General features: G+C 38.5%; 1 protein-coding gene across 1 annotated transcript in view; it reads left to right on the top strand.

Annotated features, from left to right (window-relative positions):
- LOC306884717 (very-long-chain 3-oxoacyl-CoA reductase-B-like) overlaps positions 1-20,027 on the top strand; it is a 33,374-nt gene extending 13,347 nt beyond the window's left edge. The window contains exons 2-11 of the mRNA XM_079440851.1: positions 6,615-6,661; positions 7,095-7,170; positions 11,352-11,459; positions 11,776-11,840; positions 11,968-12,012; positions 14,971-15,005; positions 15,999-16,080; positions 16,344-16,409; positions 16,600-16,749; positions 18,920-20,027. Coding sequence (XP_079296977.1) covers positions 6,615-6,661; positions 7,095-7,170; positions 11,352-11,459; positions 11,776-11,840; positions 11,968-12,012; positions 14,971-15,005; positions 15,999-16,080; positions 16,344-16,409; positions 16,600-16,749; positions 18,920-19,027 — 782 coding nt within the window. The 3' untranslated portion in view covers positions 19,028-20,027. The remainder of the gene's footprint in view (positions 1-6,614; positions 6,662-7,094; positions 7,171-11,351; positions 11,460-11,775; positions 11,841-11,967; positions 12,013-14,970; positions 15,006-15,998; positions 16,081-16,343; positions 16,410-16,599; positions 16,750-18,919) is intronic.
- Positions 20,028-23,609: the final 3,582 nt, after the last annotated feature.

Below are 23,609 nucleotides of genomic sequence, written 5' to 3'. Positions count from 1 at the left end.
ACTTCCTGGTTTCCCAGACATTTTGGCAAATTAGTTTAAAGTGCCCCTATTATGCAATTTTTAAGGTTGCTAATATTATTTTATGAGTCTACTAAAACAGGTTTACATGCATCCAAGGTCAAAAAACAATTTTCTCAAAAAATAGCTTTAATTTGACCTAATTTCTAAATGATTCCTAAATAACTTGTGCGAAGCAGTTCAAAGAATCAGTCTCTCTAAACCCCTCCTTTCCATGAGCCCTCGATGCTGTGATTGGTCAGATGGCGCAGTCCTTTGTGATAGGCCTACCGCTTGGATACAGTCAAACCCAGGGGCCTTGTTTGCGTCGCACACATAATTTCTTCAAAACATTCTTTCAAAATAGCAGGTTCTATTTCCACTGGGTCACAGTTGGGATCTTGTACAAAACTAGCGTTTGCGTAGAGCTCTCTTGTATATTCTTGCCACCTGTCTCTGATACCTTGCTGGTCAGTCAGAACTCTTCCGTTTTTGTCTTTGATCATTCCTTTACAGGCTTGGGGGTTCGCAATTTCCTGACCTGTGCAAAGAGATCCCTGGTGTGCCCTTTTCTACAGTCCTCCTCCAACTTCCTGCAACTTTGCTTCCAGTATGTCTCTTTGTCTTTCCTTGCTGCTCTTTGAAACTTTGCATTTAACCTCCTAGTCTTATTTCTGTCGCCGGCAGCTTTGGCTTCTCTTCTTTGTTCAGCAATGCTGAGTTCCTTCTGATATCCATTTGCTTCGTTTCTCTTGTTTTTTGTATGGTATATGTTTCTGTGCTGCTGTTTCAATAATTGCAGATTGCATTTCTTGCCACAGTTCATCTGGATGTTTCTCTGCAGATTCAAAACAGTTCAAACCTGTTCTTCCCTTCAACATTATGTGATACTGGGATTTTGGAGACATCAAATTGTGGAGCAGTCTTTTTGATGTTACAGAATTTCACTTTTATGGTAGCTACAAGCAGCTCATGGTCGGAGCCACAGTCAGCACCAGGGAACATTTTGATGGCATTGATTGAACATTTCCATCAATGTCTGCAGAGGATATAATCTATTTGGTTCCGATGTAGTCCACCATAGGGCTTGTCCAAGTGTACAGGTGGTGTTTTGGTTGTATAAACCATGTATTTGCCACCCAGAGCTAGTTTTCATTGCAGAATTGGATTAGCCGGTCACCAGCTTCATTTCTCTCACCTAATCCAAACCGGCCTGTAATGTTCAACTCTTCTTGATTACCAACCTTTGCATTGAAGTCACCCATGATGTAAATGATGTCTTTTTTGGGAACCTGATCTAATGCTTCTTCAATTTTGGCATGTAAACTTTCGATGTCATCTTCTGAGGCATTTGTTGTTGGAGCATAGATTTGTAAGACTGTAATGTTCAGTGGCTTTGCACGTATACGAATGGCCATTATACGGTCAATAATGGTGGTATAACTCTCCACTGCACGAGTAGTGTTCTTTTGAGCTATGAAGGCCACTCCATTCCTCCTAAGCTCATGACAACCTGAGTAATACACTGAAAAGTCATCTGATTTAAAGTGACATTCTCTTTCCAGTGTAATTCACTAACTCAGAGTAAACTTATGTTGAGCGTGTCATTTCTTGCTTGACAATGGCCATTTTTCCTTGGCTCATTCACACATTCCATGTTGCAATTTTGTATGTTTTAGTGCTGCACAGATTCTGTCTTTCATCATAGGTGAAATCTACAGCTGAGGCTCCCAAGGGTTTTCCCCCATTTGGGTCATAAATTCCTGGTTTACTCACAAAGAAACCATTGCTCTTCCCCAGTCTCAAGTTGGGTACTTACTGACCTGGGGGTCCACCATTCGGGAACCTTAATCACATTCTGCAAGAGACTAGCCATGAATTTTCTTGGGTAGGTCGCAAGGTCTTTCTCCATCTCCATGGTTTGGGGTCGTGAACACATGTTTGTCTGGCTTCTCAGTTCAGAACTGTCTGGCATGGGAGACCCTTCTGGTAACATAGCTACCGCCAGCATAGCTCTGGACTTCACTGAAACACTTAAGCCCCTCCGGCACGGTAAGCCGTGTGTGTGTGCGTATATCTGTATGTATGTATATGGGTAAATATCAGTGTATGGTGAATTTCCTTCGTATGAGTTTGCTTACTTGCTTTGCCAAAGCATTGCATGCCTATCCTGTCGGCATAAAATATACCAGAAGTAATTTGAACACAGTATTTTCCAAATATGTAAGTTTAAATTTACCAAATTCTCTTCAACAACCAGACTAAATATTTAGCCAGTCACAGTTTGTTGTAAGCTAATATGCTAACTGAAGCTCAAAATGTCCGCCCTGTCATTGTTCCAAAATGTCCAACCTGTCGGCCACTTAGACTCGATAGAGTGGACATAAACATGAAAGGGTGGACATAGCATTCATTTGTAGTTAGTATTGCTAAAAACTAAAATGAATGGGGGGGGCGTATCAATGTGACTGAAGATATAATTATATTATTTATTACCATTACAATATTTTTTTAATAACCAATACTTCTTTAATAACCCTGCTTAGGAAAGGGACATCATACCTTTCAGAAAATATAATTTGCATCTGATGCAATGAAAATGTATTCAACCGTGTCCATGACAGGGTGGACATATCTTATGGTTTATGCTTCAAATAATAGCCCATAATTATCGTAAAATGTGTGGGAGCTCAGCTAATATGTTTCTATTGTACTTAAATGTCTACTATTTAGATATGATAAAGCGAATGGAAAATTAAAACCTAAATTTGAGTATTGTGAAGGTTGAAAGGCACTATATGGTGATATTGAGCACGCACGCACACATGCACACATACATACATATGTGTGTGTGTGTATATAAATGTATGTGTGTGTATATATATGCCTGAACAAACTGAGGAAGTGCAGCTTTACGTCTCATCCATGTCCTCTGTAAATGTGTGATTCATCTTTATTCCAAGGAATTTGCATGGTACACTGGCTCGTCATTTACTGAGAATTTGAGTCAAAAATACTGAAATGTGTATACTACACGTACGTACAGTCACACCCATTTCACCACGATGGCATGACATAATTATGAATAAATTTGATGTAGTATTTCAACAAGAAATGTGGTGTTGATTGCAATTCTCTGTTGACATGGCTTTAATTGAAGGCTCTTCCCCTCTTGTGCACATTGTTCTGAAAGCATCATTAATAGATATTTATGAATTGCTGTAACGCTACTGTACTGCAAACTCGATCGCAGAAGACACATAGTTCTCCCCCTTTCTGAAAATATCTTGCCTCAGGGAAAAATAAATGCATCTCACTCTATTTTTAGAGCAGCCGATTTTAAAAACGTCCTTTTGAACAGCGCTGCTGATGTGAAGCAAATAAAGCTGTCGAGAGAGGCACGTGGCACCCCATGCTATTTAAAGAAGCATGTTACTGGGAGTGGGGGCCCAGGAGACACTTTGAATCCTCTACTGCGCCATCCAATGAGGAGGGAGGATCCCGGTCTGCGGACGGAGAGGGGTGTGCTATTACATAACACTGCAAGCATGGGAACATCCAAGGGCAGTGAGGGATGGCACTTTTTGTTTTTCTCAAAGTTTTCCAGGTTTCAAAGAGAGAAACTTGGAGAACTGTCTGCTTGTTACAAAAAAAAAAATGACTTGTTATGGATTAGTAAGTAAACTAGCTTGAACTGTACTGTTAATGAACATATTGTTAATCGCTTAATCTAAACCAGCAATGAATTCTACAACATGTAGAAAATTAAAATTAAAACTGCATTGTTGACAGCAGCTAGCAAAATGCAACAGTCGGTTGTGTACCATTCTTCATTCTTGTAGATTCATTCACTTGCTCTTCATTGTGTGAAATGCAGCTGCAGTAAATGCCTCATCAAATGCATGGCTTCTCTGTACGGTTTGGTCCCTGAGCCCGGGGAGGAGGAGTGCAGTGCATGTGATGCCGGGTGAAGCTGAAGCTCGTTTGTATTCAAGTGCTGCAGCTGTTTCAGACGAGGCTGCAGTGCTTGCCTGGTATTTTTAATCTCCTGTTCTTTTTTTAGCCTTCAGAATATTTAGCAGCAGCAGCAGCATCAGTGTGCGCTGTGAGGGGGCGTCTTCTCTCTTATAAGATCATTTCTCAGTTGACCAGACTCCAGCATTTAATCTTTTGATATGTGGCTTGAGAAGGTCGACGATTTTTTTCCTGTTGCTGCCTCACATGTTTGCAAAACTGAAATGCATCTAACCTTGTGGTTTTAGTGAAGGTTTATTTTGCATTGTTCTTAGTTGCTTTTCATATGCCAGACAGGAAGGAGCTGTGTCTGACCAATGTACAGTTTGTGTGAGAAATGAATGAATTCAATGAGCTGTTTAACATCATTGTTTAGCTCTATACTTTAAAAAATAACTTGAATCACACTGACCCAAATTCCTCATCACTAGGTTTGGCATCACCTTCCGAAGATCTTTCTCTGACATTTTCTAACAGATGATGCTCAAAATCTGTGAATGTTTTCACTCTGATGCAGGCTTAGTGTGATAAAGCAGAAAATATTGTGCCGGATTTTTAAAAATGGCTGGAAACCTTTTATTGGGGTAGGTTTAGTTGTTACTTTTTCTGCACAATGCAAATGAAGTGAAAATTGTGTGTAATATATACACTACAGTTCAGAAGTCTGGGGTCAGAACATTTGTGTAAGGATTTATTAAACTGATCAAAAGTGACAGTAAAGGCATTATAATGTTACAAATATTTTAAATAAATGCTGTTATGGGGAACTCTCTAGTCATCAAGGAATCCTGGAAAAAAAAAATTCTCATTGTTTCCACAAAAATATTGATCAGTACAACTATTTTCATCATTATTATTATTAGTTTCTTGAGCACCAAATTATTATAATAGAATGATTTCTCAAGGATCATGTGACACTGAAGGGTCACTTCAGTGTCGCATGATCCTTGAGAAATTATTAATATAATGGCTTTTGAAAAGTCAGCTTTGCCATCACAGGAATTATTATATTATAAATAAATCTGTAATATTTCACAGCATTACTGTTTTAATGTTTTATCAAATAAATGCAGCCTAGCGGAGACTTCTTTCAAAAATATGAAGAAATAAATAAATTCTTACTGTTCAAAAACCATTGACTGGTTTTATAATTTAAGATAGTTTAGTATGTATTTTTTTTTTATTTATTGTCATGTTCCATTTGTTTGTCATTCTCAGTGAAATATTTCAAGAGCTGGAATCGCTTGTACAATAGTCAAATGCCTTGCATGTTGTAGTATTTTTATATTCCGTTTATCATTGTGATGTATTGTGATTTTATTTTTGAATTGGCACATTCCTTATGTTAATGTTCATGAAACGCATTATAATGCATTGACATTTTTTCATACATTTTCCTTGGTTTAAGTGAAGGACCAGGTTATTTTGCCATTATGAAATTCTAAACATGTTAGAGCCTTGAAATGCAAGACAATCACATAGCTAATGTAGTTTGTTGATTGCGCATTTTCCATAATAGCCATAATAGCCAAGATATTTTTGCACCTTTCTGCAGACAGGATGTAAACAGATGGATCTTATTTAAACTGGATGTCTAGTTAAACTGTAAAGTAGAGATGTGATATGATACGATAGCGTTAAACACGTGAGGTCTTTTTACCAAGCAGAGTTTTTCTGAATAAGACTCCCATTCATTCACATTTCCAGCATGTGTTTGCAGACATTGCTCCGGGTGTGTTATGAGATGGAGGCATTTGGCCATAGAGCAGCATTCATACAAATTTTCCTCCTCTCTGTCCTCTCCTAGCAGTACACGCTCGAAGCGTTTCATCCCAACCAGTGTTTTTTCCTCCGCTCATGTGGAGTAATGTATCGTAAATGTGCTTAAAAATAACTGTAACTGTGTGCCGCCCCCTCCCGACTGTACTCTCTGTTAGCCGCTTGCCTTTCACTCTTCCCTTTCTATTTTTAACTGCCCCCAGGATCAGTCCTCATTCGCTCCTCTCTTGTGCTGTCTTATTGTTCGTCATCCACCCCTCCCTCGCCACACTCTCTTGTGTTACTCCAGCCGGTGTAAGCGGGCTGCCAATGTAAATCTTTAATCAGTGCTGGCATCTCTGACAACAAAGATGCCAGGCTAAAGGGTGGGGATGTGTGTCCCGTGTCCTTGATGCCCGGCATGAATTCATGCTTTTCTGCTCTTTCTATAAATGTGAAGCTGTTTCCCTCTTTGCTTGCCTCCAAGCTATTTTTTGCAAAGGTGAGCTGCATTTGGGGGGTGACAGGGCTTGTTGTCTCGGTGAAGCCAGGACAGCTAGTCAAAAACGCTGTTATTTCCATGCTTTCATTGACAGACACCCAGGTTTAACATGTCTGAGAGTCCCTGGAATCTTCTGTTTTTTAATTTGGAAAAAATACAGTTTTTATAGCCAAATTTAATGTCATCTCTTCTCTCACGAAAGTAATAGCTTGCACTGTTTATCAAAATGCGTAATTACACCTCCTATCAGTGTGTCTTTACACATACATTGAGGTGATGTGCATTTAGTGTGCTTGATAATTTACATTCTCCCCTCCGGCTGACTCTGTCTTTTTCCCTGTAGTTGTGACTGGGGCCACAGATGGAATCGGAAAAGCCTATGCGGAGGAGGTAAGATTCCTCAGGTTTTATTTGTGTTTTTTTCCCCCCTCTCTTAACGGAAATCACAATGAGTCATCAAACTAGAGGTCTCAGTCAGAGTTCAGGGAAAACTCCGCTCTCAAAGATTTGCCTTGTACAGTCGACAAACCGGCAAGCATTTGCCACCCCGCTGCTTCTCATGTCTTCCATTTGATGGCCTTTATGAATTGTGCTTTTTATTATATACTATTTTGAATGATTATACTAAACGAGATCGGATTCTATAATAGTGTACTAGGATGAGTAGGAGTATTTTGATGGTAATGTGAATAGAAATGGGTGATTTGATTGTGAAGGCTAGATTACTTATGATCTGATCCGGAGCGATTTGATGTATAATCAAAGTAAAGTAATAAAATTAGAAGAATAATGTATAATGTGAAATGTTTCTGATTCTGTGCAGCTTGCTAGACGAGGTTTTGCCATCGTTCTCATCAGCCGTACTCAAGAGAAGCTGGATGAAGTGTCCAAAGCTATCGGTAGGTACCTGCTTAGACTTTTTAAATACAACTGTGTGGACCTCTTAATAAATGCAAGCAGAATTAATATTTTAGTAAATCATTCATACAGTTGTTCTGACAGATTTTCATAAAAAGTGCTTGTATTATGAAAATGTTAGTTAATACAAAAAAATACACCTGCTCCCAAACATGCATTAATAATGCGTGAAACATCAAAACATTTTGTGCTCTTTTAGGGAAAATAAAGACACTACATTTATTCATTTATTTATTTATTATTATATTAATATCACTTTATAAAAATTTTTATTACGCATATAGACAATTAGTCTATTTTGCGTGTAAGGAAATTACTGGACCTGAACCTAAGAAAGGAGTCCAGAAGATCCCACGGCATTCCTGTACACGTAATTCATACAGTTATAATTCACAGGGATTATTTTTATATTTATTCTGAATAAGCATGGCCTGTTTACAAAATGATTGCATCTAAGGATTAATGAAGCATTTGTAAATCAGGAGGAGGGTTTTCAGGGACGATTCGCATTACATGCACTAAATAATGTAAAATGTAAAAATAAAAATAATTTGATAATTTTGTTATCTTAAGTCTGTTATTGTGTGTGCATTGTGTTGCTGTTGAAAAAATCTTTAAATAAAAAAAAAAAATGAATCATTTACAGTTTTATACATATAATCCATTGTTGGTGGTTCTTTATACCACTGGCACTGCAAGAACAAAGCAAAAGCAGGATCTCCTAGTATGGCATCGTTGAATGAATGGAGCAGCAGTGGCTGAATCACAGATGTCCCCCCCCAATTCATTTTTTCTTGTCCGTTGGTTGGCTGACTCCTGATCTGAGGAGGATGGCATGATTTAGAGCATGCATGCACGTGTGTGCGCTCATGTGCTGGCAAATGTGCATTTGTGTATGCTTGTGTGCAGAGGACCTGTGGGGTACCTATTCGTGTGTGTGAGGGAGAGAAAGTCGTGAGCAGCGAGTGCTGCTCCTGTTTGTGAAGCAGAGAGTGTCTCCCTCTGCTAAATGAATGTGGATGTTAATGAGGGGAGTTATTTTTAGCTCCGTGTTGAAAGGCAGGCACTCTGCCAATTGAGCTGCCTGGCTGCTGCAGCAGAGCGCGACTTCACAGATGGAGGTGGATCCTGGAGATGTCATGGCGGGGATGAGTGAGAGAGCATCGAATGGAGGAAATCAGCCCAGTGACCTCCACTGAACACTGGCAAATACAGTCATGTGCATCTTTCATCGGATGCAGTTGGAATTAATTGACAAAAGTGATTGATGTAATGACTCTTACCTCTCTTAAACGTGTGTCGTTGTCCTCCAGATGGGTGGGACTTCTGTATGGTGTATATTATATTATCCTTTTTTTTTTTTTTTTTAAATGCGCTATTAGGGCTGCTTGATTAGTAAAATTAAACTAAAATCACAATATGGCTTAGTAGGGTTTTAAGAAATAAATATGAAGTAAAATATGAAGCTGGGCCCTGTAGAGATGTAAATATCTTATGATTACTGTGACAAATTATCACTGTTATTAGTATTATCATGTTATTGTTAAAATGTGCTGGGAATGTTCAAAAAGTACTGACACATAAATCGTTTCACAAAGTTTAATGTTTAAAATCTAATTATCTAGTAACGTGTATGAAATATTAAACATATTAAACTTTGAAAAGGTGTCATGAAATGTCCCACGTCAGGTCCTGAGAGATGGTGCTGCCCAGGAATCTGAATGACTCCACTGTCGTTACATTGCTGTTCACGATGGTGAGTGGGGGGAGAGCCAGGGGGGTTTCTCCTGAAGTACATGATCATCTCCATTGTTTTGAGCGTGTTGAGCTCCAGGTTGTTAATGCTACACCAGACAGCCAGCTCTTTAACCTCCTGTTTGTAGGCAGACTCGTCACCGTCCTGGATGAGGCCGATGAGTGTGGTGTCATCTGCAAACTTCAGGAGCTTGACAGAGGGGTCTTTAGATGTGCAATCGTTGGTGTAGCGGGAGAAGAGTAGTGGGGAGAAAACACAGCACTGAGGAGCTTCAGGGTTGCTGGTGGTGTTAATGGTGTTTTTTTCAAACCTGTAATAGAACTCATTCAGATCATCTGCCCAGTTGTTGATTCTCCACAGTGCTGGGGGATGGTGTCTTGTAATTGATGTCTTTCAGACCTTTCCACACTGAAGCAGAGTCACTGGAAGAGAATTGGATCCTTAGCTAATCAGAATAATTACTGATCATTCTGATCTCATTTTCCAGTGTGTATTTGGCCTGTTTATACAAGACACTGTTTCCATTACTGTAAGCATCTTCTTTGGTCTGACAGAGTTTTGCAGTGAACCATGGTTTGTCATTGTTGTAAGTTAAAAGAATCCTTTAAAAGTATCTTCACAGAAACTGATATAAGATGTTACAGTCTCTGTGAGCTCGTCCAGATCGCTTGCAGCAGCTTCAAAAACACTCCAATCAGTGAGGTCGAAACAGGCTTTTAAATCTTGCTCTGTTTCATTAGTCCATCTCTTTACAGTCCTTAGTACAGGTTTAGCTGATTTCAGTTTCTGCCTGTAAGTCGGTATAAGATGAACCAAACAGTGTTCAGTCCTAAAGCTGCTCTGGAGACGGAGTGGTAGCATTCTTTTATTGTGGTGTAACAGTGATCCAATATATTACTGTCTGTGGTGGGACATGTAACATGCTGTCTGTATTTTGGCAGTTCACGGGAGAGATTTGCTGTATTAAAGTCCCCGAGAATGATTAAAACAGAGTGGGTGGTGTTGTTCTCTCTCTGTGATTTGATCAGTGAGTTTTTTCAAAGCCAAGCTCACGTGCACTTGCGGTGGAATGTAAACACTCGCGAGAATGAATGAGCAAAACTCCCGCAGCGAGTAGAAAGGTTTACAGGTTAATGAAAAGCACTTCTAGATCTGGACAGCACATCTTTAACACAGTTACATCTGTACACCACCTTTCATTGAGGTAAAAGCATGTCCTGCCGCCGCGCGATTTCCCCGTTGATTCTGCGTCGCGATCCGCTCTAAACAGCTTAAAGCTCGGCAGATGGAGCGCGCTGTCCGGAATGGCGCCATTCAGCCAGGTTTCTGTGAAACACAGAGCAGCAGAGTTTGAAAAGTCCAGGAAAGCAGGAGTTTGTACTTTTTGTTTGGCAGAGAGCGGAAATTCGCCCGATAGATACTGGGTAGCAGCGTTTGAAATCCGTGCTTCACGAGCGCGCCTGCTCGCTTCTCCCATATGCACGTCCTAAAGCTTCTGAACAGCGCTGCTGCTCCGCCGACTACTATGTTCAGCAAAACATCAGAATAATCGAAAACCAGTTGGAGATTTTATGGTGTGTTCTGCCGAATGTTCAGCAGTTCAACCCTGGTGAAACTGATTGTGTTTGACAAACAAAAAAACAGGAGAAACTAACAAAACACTAAACCAACTGGAGAGCCAGGCACCGTGGCTGCCATGTGCGGCGCCATCTTGAGCCATCTTTTGAAGATTTACAATTAGATTTATCCAAATCATGCAGCCAAATTTGCAGACATCTGTTAATCAGTCTAGTGGGCAACTTCTGACTAATGCTAATGACATCACAGTGATGGTGTATTGGCCAAAATGTCATGTACTAGAATTTTATACTGTGATTGTGCCAAAAATGTACCATTTTCCCAGACGTGTCCAATTGATATCAATTTCAGAGCTGTTTATTGAAAAATATACTGACTGACACACACACACACACACAAATTCTCGTCAGGTTGTGTGTAGTTTTATTAGGATATGGTATTTTTTTTACCCCATTTTCCTAGTGTGACATTCTGAGTGCAAATGTACGTCACATTTCTTTCAATGAAGCAGAGCAGTGTCTACCAGAGCGAGTATTGAATGGACTTCTGTTTCTTTTCTTTCATTCACTCCTCTCTTCCGTCCATATTCTCAGACATATTCTGTAATTAAAGTAGCCTACGTTTACAATAGAACATTTTAGTGCATTTTACAGAAATAAATCATGCTCTTGTGAAGAGAAACTGCAGTTGTAGTTTGTGACATACTTTGTTGCAGTTATTTGATGACAGTTATGTTGATTTATTGGAATTTTTAAACCGAAAACAGTGTTTCACTTTCAACATTCCTAATGTTTTGCAATTGTCTGCTTTTCCTTTTTCCCCCTCCAGAGAGCAAGTATAATGTGGAGACCAAAACCATTTCTGTTGACTTTGGATCTTTGGACATCTACCCTAAGATTGAGTCTGGACTGACTGGATTGGAAATAGGAGTTTTAGGTATATTACATATCTGTAATTTAGATGATAGTGGGAGACTATACTGAGTTATTTGGTTTTGTCCAGAACAAGATGTTCTGGGCTCAAACAGCAAAACTATTTTTTATTTTTTTTATTATAATAAATTGTTTCTTCAGTGATTATTTTAGTATTTGCTGCCAGCTATAGGAAGGTGGAGGGAACTACCTGTGTTTCCAGATCTGTTTTTAAAATATCCTGTTTTTTTATTATTGCTCAAGCACTTTGCAAGTCTTTTTTTCTTTTTTTTTTTTAAATAACCTGCCCTTTAAATTCTTGATGTCTCTTCCTCCTGCAGTTAACAATGTTGGAGTGTCTTATTCCTACCCAGAGTTCTTCCTCAACATTCCTGATATTGACAGTGTGAGTTTGTGTAGCCATTTGTGCATTACGCAAAATTAGCATTTGATTAATAAGTATAATTGTCTGTTGTGATCAGTTTTGTTGTTGTTTGTTTTGATTGGTAACGTATTGACAGTTGTGATTGCAGTTCATCAACAGTATGATCAACATCAACATTACATCAGTTTGTCAGGTAAGAGAAATTTGCTTCTCACTCAAGTCTTAGAAACAGCCTTTACTCATCCACTGTGAGTCTGAAAACCAAGTCTATGTACAGTTGTGTTCAAAATAATAGCAGTGTTTTTTAAAACGTGAGTAAAGCTCAAAATCCTTATAATATTTTTTATTTCCATTCATTGGGAACACTGCACATTATATTTTACATCAAAACATGAAGAAAAACTATCAATATTTTAATTACTTTACAGAAAATGAAGAAAAAAAGGGTTTTGGGCTGTTCAAAAAAATAGCAGTGTCTGCATTTTTCATTACAAACTCAAATATTTACTCAATAAACTGAAAAAACGTTAAGATTTAGCATTCCTGTGAATCACTAAACTAATATTTAGTTGTATAACCACTGTTTTTGAGAACTGCTTCACATCTGTGCTGCATGGAGTCAACTAACTTCTGGCACCTGTAAACAGGTATTCCAGCCCAGGATGATTTGACAACCTTCCACAATTCCTCTGCATTTCTTGGTTTTGCCTCAGAAACAGCATTTTTGATGTCACCCCACAAGTTTTCTATTGGATTAAGGTCCGGGGATTGAGCTGGCCACTCCATAACCTTAATTTTGTTGGTCTGGAACCAAGATGCTGCTCGCTTACTGGTGTGTTTGGGGTCGTTGTCTTGTTGAAACACCCATTTCAAGGGCATTTCCTCTTCAGCATAAGGCAGCATGACCTCTTCAAGTATTCTGATATAAGCAAATTGATCCATGATCCCTGGTATGCGATAAATAGGCCCGACACCAAAGTAAGAGAAACAGCCCCATATCATGATGCTTGCACCACCATGCTTCACGGTCTTCAGAGTGTACTGTGGCTCGAATTCAGTGTTTGGGGGTCGTCTGACAAACTGTCTGCGGCCCTTGGACCCAAAAGGAACAATTTTACTCTCATCAGCCTGTTTGTTTCTCCATTTCTCTTTAGGCCAGTCGATATGTTCTTTGGCAAATTGTATCCTCTTCAGCACGTCTTTTTTTTAACAGTGGGACTTTGCGGGGGCTTCTTGCCGATAGATTAGCCTCACACAAGCGTCTTCTAATTGTCACAGTACTCACAGGTAACTTCAGACCATCTCTGATCTCCCTGGAGCTGTTCATTGGCTGAGTCTTTGCCATTCTGGCTATTGTTCGATCCATTCGAATGGTAGTCTTCCGTTTTCTTCCACGTCTCTCTTGTTTGGCTTTCCATTTTAAAGCATTGGAGATCATTTTAGCTGAGCAGCCTATTATTTTCTGCACTTCTTTATATGTTTTCCCCTCTCTAATCAATGTTTTAATTAAAGCACGCTGTTCTTCTGAACAATGTCTTGCACGTCCCATCGTTCTCAGGTTTTCAGAGAGAATTGTATGTACAACATGTGCTGGCTTCATCCTTAAATAAGGGCCACCTGAATGACACCTGTTTCTTCACATAATGAATGACCTCACTGATTGAACTCCACACTGCTATAATTTTGAACACGCCCCTTTCACTTAATTATTCAATTACACAGACTCAGGAGCATTCATATCATGAATGTTGGGTCTGTTGGTTTCTCTGAGTCTACTACACCTACTAGTAAATTATTTGCCATGTAATAATATGATTTATACCAAAAACAGTGATTGATCTGGTTAGTCATGTTGGACTGCTATTATTTTGAACACAACTGTATGATGTACTGGTACAAAATTTCTCTACCGATAGCCGATTATTCAGAATGACATCTGCCGATACTGTTAAAAATATCTTCCAGCTAATGCTGTAAATTATACTGGGACAAGCGCATGATACATTGCTATAATATTGGAGATGCTTATTTTAATATCCTATAATGTAAGTGCCACAGCCTGTCACATTTAAGAGCATCAAAACAGCATTTATTGTTTGAATTTTGTGATAAAATGGACAGAATTTGAGAGCCGAGTTTTTATCAGAAGTAACAAAGCACAAAGCTGCGATTACTGGATGGGATGCAAATTGCATATAATGTTTGATAAAGGGTAGTGGACCTGGCAACCCTGCCTTGAACTACTGGTCATTCATCGGTTCAAATTGACTCCATTAACTGCACAATTTTTTTAAAGTGAGATTGTGTGTTATCGACAGCCCTAAATTCTGACATGTTTTTCTGCCCCATTTTGATTGACAGAATATTATCGGCCTTTATCATTGACTGGTATTGGTATTGATCGGATTTTGTGGCTGTTACCAATTACTGGCTGATACATCTGTTCATCCCTAATATAAATGACAAAAACAGTCATTACATAGTTTTTATAGTTTGTTACGAAGTCATAATTTAGTTTTTGTTCATTTTTTTGCTGGCATGGTTTTAAGATTCCCTCTTTGCCTACAATATTATCTGTCCTGCGTCTATATTAACTTACTGTGTCTTGGCAGGCCAAGCTTCTGAACACAAAATAACTGCTGTTGGCATAAAATGTTGGCCGTCTTATATGTATGTTAATGCATTCATTGATCTAGTATTAGACATTTGCAGAACTCCTTTTTGCACTAGAAAAGGAGGTTTTGCATTCTGATTGTAAGTGTTTTCATATTACAGTGAACTTTATCAAGGAAAAAATTATTCCTCATAATGTGATTTGACTCATTCATGAAAAATGTATACATCACTTCCTATATGATGCTCAGGAAAGTTGAGTGTAGCTCACTGCCTCTGCAGTTCTTTATAATACAGCCAGTCTATGCTGCCACCTTCAGGATCCAAAATGTATTATTCTGTTATTCTGTGCAATACAATGTGTGTGGTTTGGAAAAATACATGTCCATTCATAGACACGGGACAGTTTATAGTGTGCACTTATGCATATGTGAAATATTACTGAAAAGATTACTGGAGTTGATCAGATTTTAATTTGTGCAATAGCTTTTAAACCTTGTAGATCTGATTTAAATGCTCTATCCCTGCACTATTGCAGATGACACTACTGGTACTGCCCAGGATGGTAGAGAGGTAAGCTGAGAAATCACCAAACTATGATTTTTGTTTGTTCAAAGTAGTGTTTGGTAAAGCAGATGGAATGATTGTTATACTTGTAGCATTATGACTAACTAGTAGGCTCTATCCCACAGGAGTGTGTGTCATGCAGATTTTTATGTGGTTATTTTTGTACAGTTTGGTCATCCCATGCTTACGCAGTGGTTTTGGCCTTTACTTCTTTCACACTTCAGTCCAGTAATCATGAACAAATGTTCCGCTTTCACATATTTTGATCTGTCAGACTGGCAATTATAAATGTTGCATGTTGATGATAAGCTGTTAAAGGGATAGTTCACCCCCCCAAAAAAATAATTTCTTCTGCTGAACAAAAGTAGAAATTTTGAAGAATGTGGGTAACCAGACATTTCTGATCCCCATGACTTTCATAGCATTTTTTTTTTCCATAATATGGAAGTCATTCGGGACCCACAACAGTTTGGTTATCCACATTCTTTCAAAATATGTCCTTTTTTGTTTAACAGAAATTCATACATGTTTGGAACAACATGAGGGTCGGTAAGTGATAATACAATTTTCATTTTAGGTGAACTATCGCTTTAATTACTACTTATGGCAGAGGCTGACTGTGTCGAGCTGAAATGAGAAACAGATTTGATGGAAATTTTCTCAACCAATGTATTTAGTTAAAGTCTTCCTTATTTTGGAGAAAAAAAGACATGCTAAAAGTATTTGCAACTCCTCCCATCTAGAGCCATAGAGTCTGGTGTGCACTAGTACAGTATTTACACTGGCATGGGCGCTGGTTGCCATAGCAACAGGGATGCAAGAATCCATTAGCAGGTACCAGTGTGTTAGAAGGGATAATTCTGTGCTGTCAAAAGAGTCAAGTGAAAATGGAACGAATACATGATACATTTTAAGCACTGTTGTCTGTGTAAAACATGCTTATGTGCTGTGCTGTGACAGTTCGAACATTAATGGGTGAAACAACACAAATTTTTCCAGGTCTAAAGGAGTGATCTTGAATGTTGCTTCAGCAAGTGGCATGTACCCATTTCCTCTTCTCACCCTCTATTCCTCCTCAAAGGCAAGTCATCTTTCTCTTATTCTTTCTACCATTGATCAGTTTTCAATGTCTTTGTGAGAAAGCTCTGTCTTGTGTTTTGTTGCTAAGGTTTCTCAGAGGACGTTGCTGCATAGAAAGTGTTTAGCAGCACTATTTTGAGCAAATTAATTGTTGATATTAGAATGCTACTGCAGCCTGATGCTCTTGGTTATTTCTTAATACATGTTTTTAAATATTCATAATGTTAAATAAGACACATTACATAATTATTCTCATACCTCTAGGCCTTTGTGGACTTCTTCTCCCGTGGACTTGAGGCTGAATACAAAAGCAAAGGGATTATTATACAGGTGAGTGACAATTTATTAACAGTAGTTTAAAGTCAACCATGCATTTAGACATCAGCATGTTGTTGTCTGAAAAGCATCATTTCTATAAGCAAAGATGATTTTAAGTGTAATGCCATTTGAGAGATATAGTGTTGGATGTTTTTTTTTCAACTGCTTATACTGATAAAGTGTCTTGTGTATTGCCTTGAAGAGTGTGCTGCCGTTTTATGTGACGACAAAACTGAGCAAGATCAGGAGGGCCACTCTTGACATTCCCACTCCGGAACGCTACGTTAAAGCCCAGCTGAGCACTGTAGGCCTGCAGACTCAGTCGAATGGTTACTTCCCTCATGCCGTCATGGTGAGACCCGCTTAAAATGCATTAATCTTTAATTCAGTGTTCAGGTTTACAGTGAATTCATTATACAGTACTGTTCAAAAGTTTGGGGTCAGAACGATTTCACTTATGCTCAGCAAGGCTGCATTTATTTGATCAAAAATACAGTTAAAAGCAGTGAAATTGCAAAATAATATTACAATTGAAAATAAATGTTTTGTTATTTATATTATACCTCAAATTTAAATGTAGTTTATTCCTGTGATGGGAAAGCTTAATTTTACTTCAGCCATTACTTCAGTGTCACATGATCCTACAGAAATCATTCTAATATGAAACTGAAAAAAAGTGAAAATGACATCACATGTAGCTAAGCTAAGTATGGTGAAGTGAAGTGAAGTGAAGTGACATTCAGCCAAGTATGGTGACCCATACTCGGAATTCGTGCTCTGCATTTAACCCATCCAACGTGCACACACACAGCAGTGAACACACACACACACCGTGAACACACACCCGGAGCAGTGGGCAGCCATTTATGCTGCGGCGCCCGAGGAGCAGTTGGGGGTTCGGTGCCTTGCTCAAGGGCACCTCAGTCGTGGTATTGAGGGTGGAGAGAGCGCTGGACATTCACTCCCCCACCTACAATCCCTGCTGGACCTGAGACTCGAATTTGCAACCATTAGGCCACATATGCTGATTTGCTGCTCAAGAAAAAATTATTTTTGTAGAAATGTTAGTATATATTTTTTCAGGATTTTTTTGATAAATAGAAAGTTCAAGAAAGAACAGCATTTATTTGTTTAAAATATTAACCTTTTGTAACATTATAAATGTCTTTACTTTTGATGAAGTTAATGACAGACTGCTGAATAAGGGTATTAATTTTATTTTATTTAAAAATAAAAAGAAGAATTGCACAAAAGACTCCAAACTTTTGAACAGTATGTACATCATACAAACTATACTTAAAAGGACAATTTTGAATGATGGAAGCTTGTAAATGAATGATATAAACCAGTGGTTCCCAACCTTTTTTTCATGGGTCCCCCTCCACGTACACACATGGTAATCTGAGATCCCCAACCCCCCATATTATATTTATACACGCATATGTGTTATTGTGTGTATATATATATAAAATTGTTTTTGTCTCTTAGAAATGCACATTTGACATTGAGATGACAGTAGTAGTTTGAGTAACGATGCAGATGTAAATTTATGTTAATTATCAAGATCAGTAACATCTGTAAAAATTGCAACAACCTCCTTTTTAATAAAACTCAAACAGTCAGAAAAATAAAATTTCACCATATAAAAATTAACCATAGTTCTTCCATAGTAGCATACATTTACATCATGATAACCAGAGTTAAAACCATACATATAGCACCTCAATACTGTGGTAAAAATTATATGGTTTCTAGGTAGCCTATTTATATGTAAAACAGTAGTCTAAATACATTTATTATAAATGCACAAACACTAGCCTATAGCTTAATCACGAATATAGTGTAATTACATTTCATTGCTCCTTTAATACATTTAATACACGTCTACATTAATATAATAAATTTGCTATAAATACCCCACATTTCTGCCACAATACCATGGTGCAGTTAATGTTACTATAGTAAATCCATGGTAAACGATGGCGATTTGTAGATTGAAAAGCCTTCTGACCGTATTGTTGCTCAGTGTTTTTCGGCTGTTTGTCAGCGCTGTTTTATCTGGATTTAAACTAGTTTATAATCAGTTGACTGATATCGACTGATACTAGTTTATACCAGTCATTTGTGTTCTTCGCTGAATTCAAGCACTTCTCACTGGATCTCACAGCGCTGTTTAGTGGTTGCGTGATCGGTGAGTAAACACTGCTCTAGTCAGCTCGCCCTGCGCTGCGCTGCTGTTTGAACCGAGCGGATATGGTCTGTGTAGCGCGGTTCAAATGAGTAGCGCTGTTTTGTTCCGTTTTTCCCCACATTAACATTACATTGAATGTTAATCAAATTTGTTTTATCGAGGAAAATTATATCACTATAATTTTAGTTATCGTTTTATCGCCCAGCCCTACCTCAAAGTATTTCTACTCCAGGTTGGGAACCACTGATATAAACTATAGTACTAAAGTGGATTATTTTCATATCCTGTATTTTGACAGTCTAACTAGTCTGTTATTATATCACTGCCGCAGGGTTGGGTGACTACTTCTCTGCTTCCTGCGAAACTGCTCAACAAATATGTAATGAGCATGGGGTTGTCCCAGCGTGCACGCTATCTGAAGAAACAGAAGCAAGGTTAGAATCAGAAAAAGGACAGACAGAGGGATGAAGGGATGGAGTGATTAAACAGAGGGACCAACCAAAAAAAAATAAAAAATCCCCAATCTCTCTGCCCTTTTGCTGTCAGGGGCCAAGAGTAATCACACCCAACTGCTCCTGAGATGGTACAAAACAAGCAATGTATTTTCCAGACATTAGAGTGGTTTATTGAGTTGTAGCTAACCAAAACATGATTTGCTTGAACGGCCTTTGCTGACCAACACAGATCTTATTATCTGGGTAAGACAACCACAGAATAGCTGAAGTTCTTTGTATCCTAACAGTCACTAACAGCATTGATCAGTAGAGTTTGTTTGGTTTTCTTTAATGTTTAATGAGAGTAATAGTGATCTGATGAACACGAATAATAAAAAAAAGTTCTCAACCTGAATGCAATATCTATTTGTATAACAACACATCCATTAACATAATCAAAAGATTTACAAGTGATATGACTGAAATTAGGCAGGTTGCCTGCAATCGTTTAAAAATTGCATCTGCGGCGTCTACAAAATAGTGCACTTATAATTCTTGGTCCATATTTGCTTTTTTTTTTTCATCTGACTCACTGCACTACATGAACTATTTGTACCCAGCACAGATGGCACTATGCATTCTATCTTTAGAGCATCTTTTTGAAAGGAGATGTGATTTGTATTGCACTAACATTGTTGTGGGACGTTTGTGTACATCCTGTATGGTTAACTTTGTAATGCTGGTGCTGTTGGTGACAGGAAGCAAATTTCAATTCTGACAACAGTTTATTCGAAAGCTAAGGCTGTTGTTCCATTATTGTATGGTCTATGACAATGCAGTATTTCCTCCAAAACAGGTCTTAGAATTCCTGAATTTATTATGAATGAAACTGTCATGAATGACATTTACAAGACAAATTTTTAAAGTCTGCAATAGCAGACTTGATGCATTTAGTACGCCTGCTTGTGAATTGAGCCTGCAAATAAAATCATCTTTCTAATAATGCTTCTAACTCTTGTTTGATTCATTTTAATGCACAAAAATGGAACTGTTTGACCTTAATATATATTATTATTATATATTTATTGCATATGTGTTTGTGGTAAAATAAAGATGGACGGTGAAGGTTTAGTCATTATTCAGTAAGACTGTTGTCATGATGATTTTGTCATTCCCTAATAGGTGAATACCATCAATAGAAGAATAATCATGTTCTGAAGTAGCATAATTTCTAAATAATAAAAATATAATTGTGAGCTTCAGTGGAAGCAAGGCTATCTTAATTTATGTACAAAGAGTTGCACAATCATTGTCACAAATTTGCGATACTGTTCTAAAGTTTGTGTGAGGTCTGTAATTTTTATATATTTTTTGGCTGAGATTTAAAGGAGTCTATTATGCTCCTCTAGGCTGCATTTGTTTAATAAAAATACATTATATTTTGTAATATTATTGCCATTTAAAAGTACTGTTTTCTATATATTTTAAAATGTAATTTATTCCTGTGATGGCCAAGCTGACTTTTCTGCAGCCTTTACTCCAATCTTCAGTGTCACATGAACCTTCAGAAATCATTGTAATATGCTGATTTTGGGGCTCAAGAAACCTTTCTTAATATTATCAATATTGAAGACAGCTAAGCTGCTTAATATTTTTGTAAAAACTTCAATTTTTTTTTAGGATTCTATTATGAATAGAAAGTCATTTATTGGAAATATAATTTTCTTTAAACAATGTAAATGCTGTTACTGTCAGTTTTGATCAATTTAATGTATGCTTGAGTAAAATTATTTATTTCTTACCTAATCCTTACTGACCCCAATAGTGTTTACTTATTTGATTAGTGACCTATAGTTTAGAATCTTTCTCCCTTTCACCTTGTGATATTTTTTATTTTTTTTCTCCTGCATGCCTCTTTCTCCCCTGCAGGCAAGGACCATCTGTGTCCAACCCATGTACATGCCCTTTGCATTTAAATGCTACCAAAATCGTATTCTTTGGGCCTTGATACAAGTGAATTTTGTAGCTTTGTAGCGGCATTTAAAAGGCCATCTGCCAGATGTCACGTCCATCTCCTCTAATAGATGTGCATGATCTCTCTCATGTTGTGTCTGAGTGCCAAATCCTCCAGTGCCGTCCCTCAGCCCCCTCCCTGTTGCACACGCATGCGTGTTTGTTCCAGGCAGTAGTGGGGGGTGATTCCGGAGGATAGGAATGGAAGTCGGAAGCGTGACAGTCCTGTGACGGAGGAGGAGTGTGTGGGAAGAGAAGGCCTATATAAAGCCTCACAGCAACTCGAGACGGATACAGAACAGGAGCAGCAAACCGACTGAAGAGCTTCTCTCCAGTTTCTTCACCTACTTCTACCAGCACTCTGGCTTGCTGCTTTAAAAGCGTGGCATTGGAAGACTGACTCAACTTGCAAGAACTACATCTACAAGAGGAATTTGAAAGAAGCTTTCCTCATTCATCCAAACTTCCAGAATGTCCGCACATGCAATGGAGATGAGCCACTTGAATGCTTTGGCCGTTCACCGAATGTCCTTGGCTACAGAGGAATTCCCCCAGATGGTGGGCTTGTCCAGGATCCAAGACTGCGACAGGGCCCGCTCCGTCCTTCAATGGAAGAAGCAGTTCAGCTGCGACAAGATTGCTGAGGAGGTGGATGAGGAAGGACCGTTCACAATGGAGGAAGAGAAAGCACGGCGCACCTTCTTGCAGTCGCTTGAGAGTCTGCGCAGATGCACGCAAGGATATCAGTAAATCTAGGAGCCTGCAGGCTTGTTTGGACCTCACTCTGAACCTGAATGGACTGAGAGACTGCGATTCAGTGTTGAATGGAGATTATTTTAAGGGAACAGTCAGGGTAGATGCTTCACAATGAAGACAGACTGACTGACCCAAACTGTTTATATCTACCAAAGATGGGTAATTTGCTGGTTGAGCTGTATTGTCCAGTACATTTCTGTTCTGATTTTTCTCTGCACTAGTAAATGGCTAATGTGTAGCATGTTGCATTTAACGTTAACTGGAAATGTGTTGCATGCCTGTCCATCTGGCTTTGAAAAGCTGTGGATTTACAGGGCCACACGTTAGCACTGTTATGGTTTTGTCAAAGGCAAAATATCTCTTGAGACTGTTTTCTCACAGATGCATATGAAAATAATTGCTTTCTATTTTGTCTTTATATGATCTGTGCAATAAAGTTTTGAATATGAAATGTAGCTATTGTGACTGAGTCCTTGATTCTTTAGAGTAATCAAGATTTATGCAAAGGATAAAGTTTGTCTTTAAAGAGTTCACCCAAAGTGAAAATTCTGTCAATTATTCACCCTCATGTCATTCCAAACCTGCATGACTTCTGTCAAACATAAAAGAAAGTAATTTGAGAATTGTCTCTGCTTTTTGTCCACACAGTGGAAGTCAAATTGTTTGGTTACCGACATTCTTCAAAATTTATTTATTTTTTCCCCACAGAAGTTCCACAGAAGTAGGAAAAGCAAACTTTTTTGGAACTAAAGGGTGATGACAATTTTAATTTTCGGTTCACTTTCAATGTTACCTGGCGATATACAGTAATCCTCCTGCACATTTCATTCTCTACAGAAATGAATTAATGTAATGTGACAATCAGTTTTTAAGGTATGTACAGGTGCTGGTCATAAAATTAGAATATCATGAAAAAGTTGATTTATTTCATTAATACCATTCAAAAAGTGAAACTTGTATATTAGATTCATTCATTACACACAGACTGATATATTTCAAATGTTTATTTCCTTTAATTTTGATGATTATAACTGACAGCTAATGAAAGTCCCAAATTCAGTATCTCAGAAAATTAGAATATCAATTAAGACCAATGCAAAAAAAAATGATTTTTAGAAATGTTGGCCAACTGAAAAGTATGAACATGTACAGCACTCAATATTTAGTTGGGGCTCCTTTGGCCCGGATTACTGCAGCAATGCGGCGTGGCATGGAGTCGATCAGTCTGTGGCACTGCTCAGGTGTTATGAGAGCCCATGTTGCTCTGATAGTGGCCTTCAGCTCTTCTGAATTGTTGGGCCTGGCGTATTGCATCTTCCTCTTAACAATACCCCATAGGTTTTCTATGGGGTTAAGGTCAGGCGAGTTTGCTGGCCAATCAAGAACAGGGATACCATGGTCCTTAAACCAGGTACTGGTAGCTTTGGCAGTGTGTGCAGGTGCCAAGTCCTGTTGGAAAATGAAATCTCCATAAAGTTGGTCAGCAGCAGGAAGCAGGAAGTGCTCTAAAACTTCCTGGTAGACGGCTGTGTTGACCTTGGACCTCAGAAAACACAATGGACCAACACCAGCAGATGACATGGCACCCCAAACCATCAATGACTGTGGAAACTTTACACTGGACCTCAAGCAACGTGGATTATGTGCCTCTCCTCTCTTCCTCCAGACTCTGGGACCTTGATTTCCAAAGGAAATGCAAAATTTACTTTCATCAGAGAACATAACTTTGGACCACTCAGCAGCAGTCCAGTCAAGATGCTTCTGACGCTGTCTCTTGTTCAAGAGTGGCTTGACACAAGGAATGCGACAGCTCAAACC

The sequence above is a fragment of the Barbus barbus genome (assembly GCF_936440315.1).
Source record: "Barbus barbus genome assembly, chromosome: 2".
Classification (NCBI taxonomy): domain Eukaryota; kingdom Metazoa; phylum Chordata; class Actinopteri; order Cypriniformes; family Cyprinidae; genus Barbus; species Barbus barbus.
Note: the sequence above shows the minus strand (reverse complement) of the source record. Positions and strands in the feature narration are given on the sequence as shown.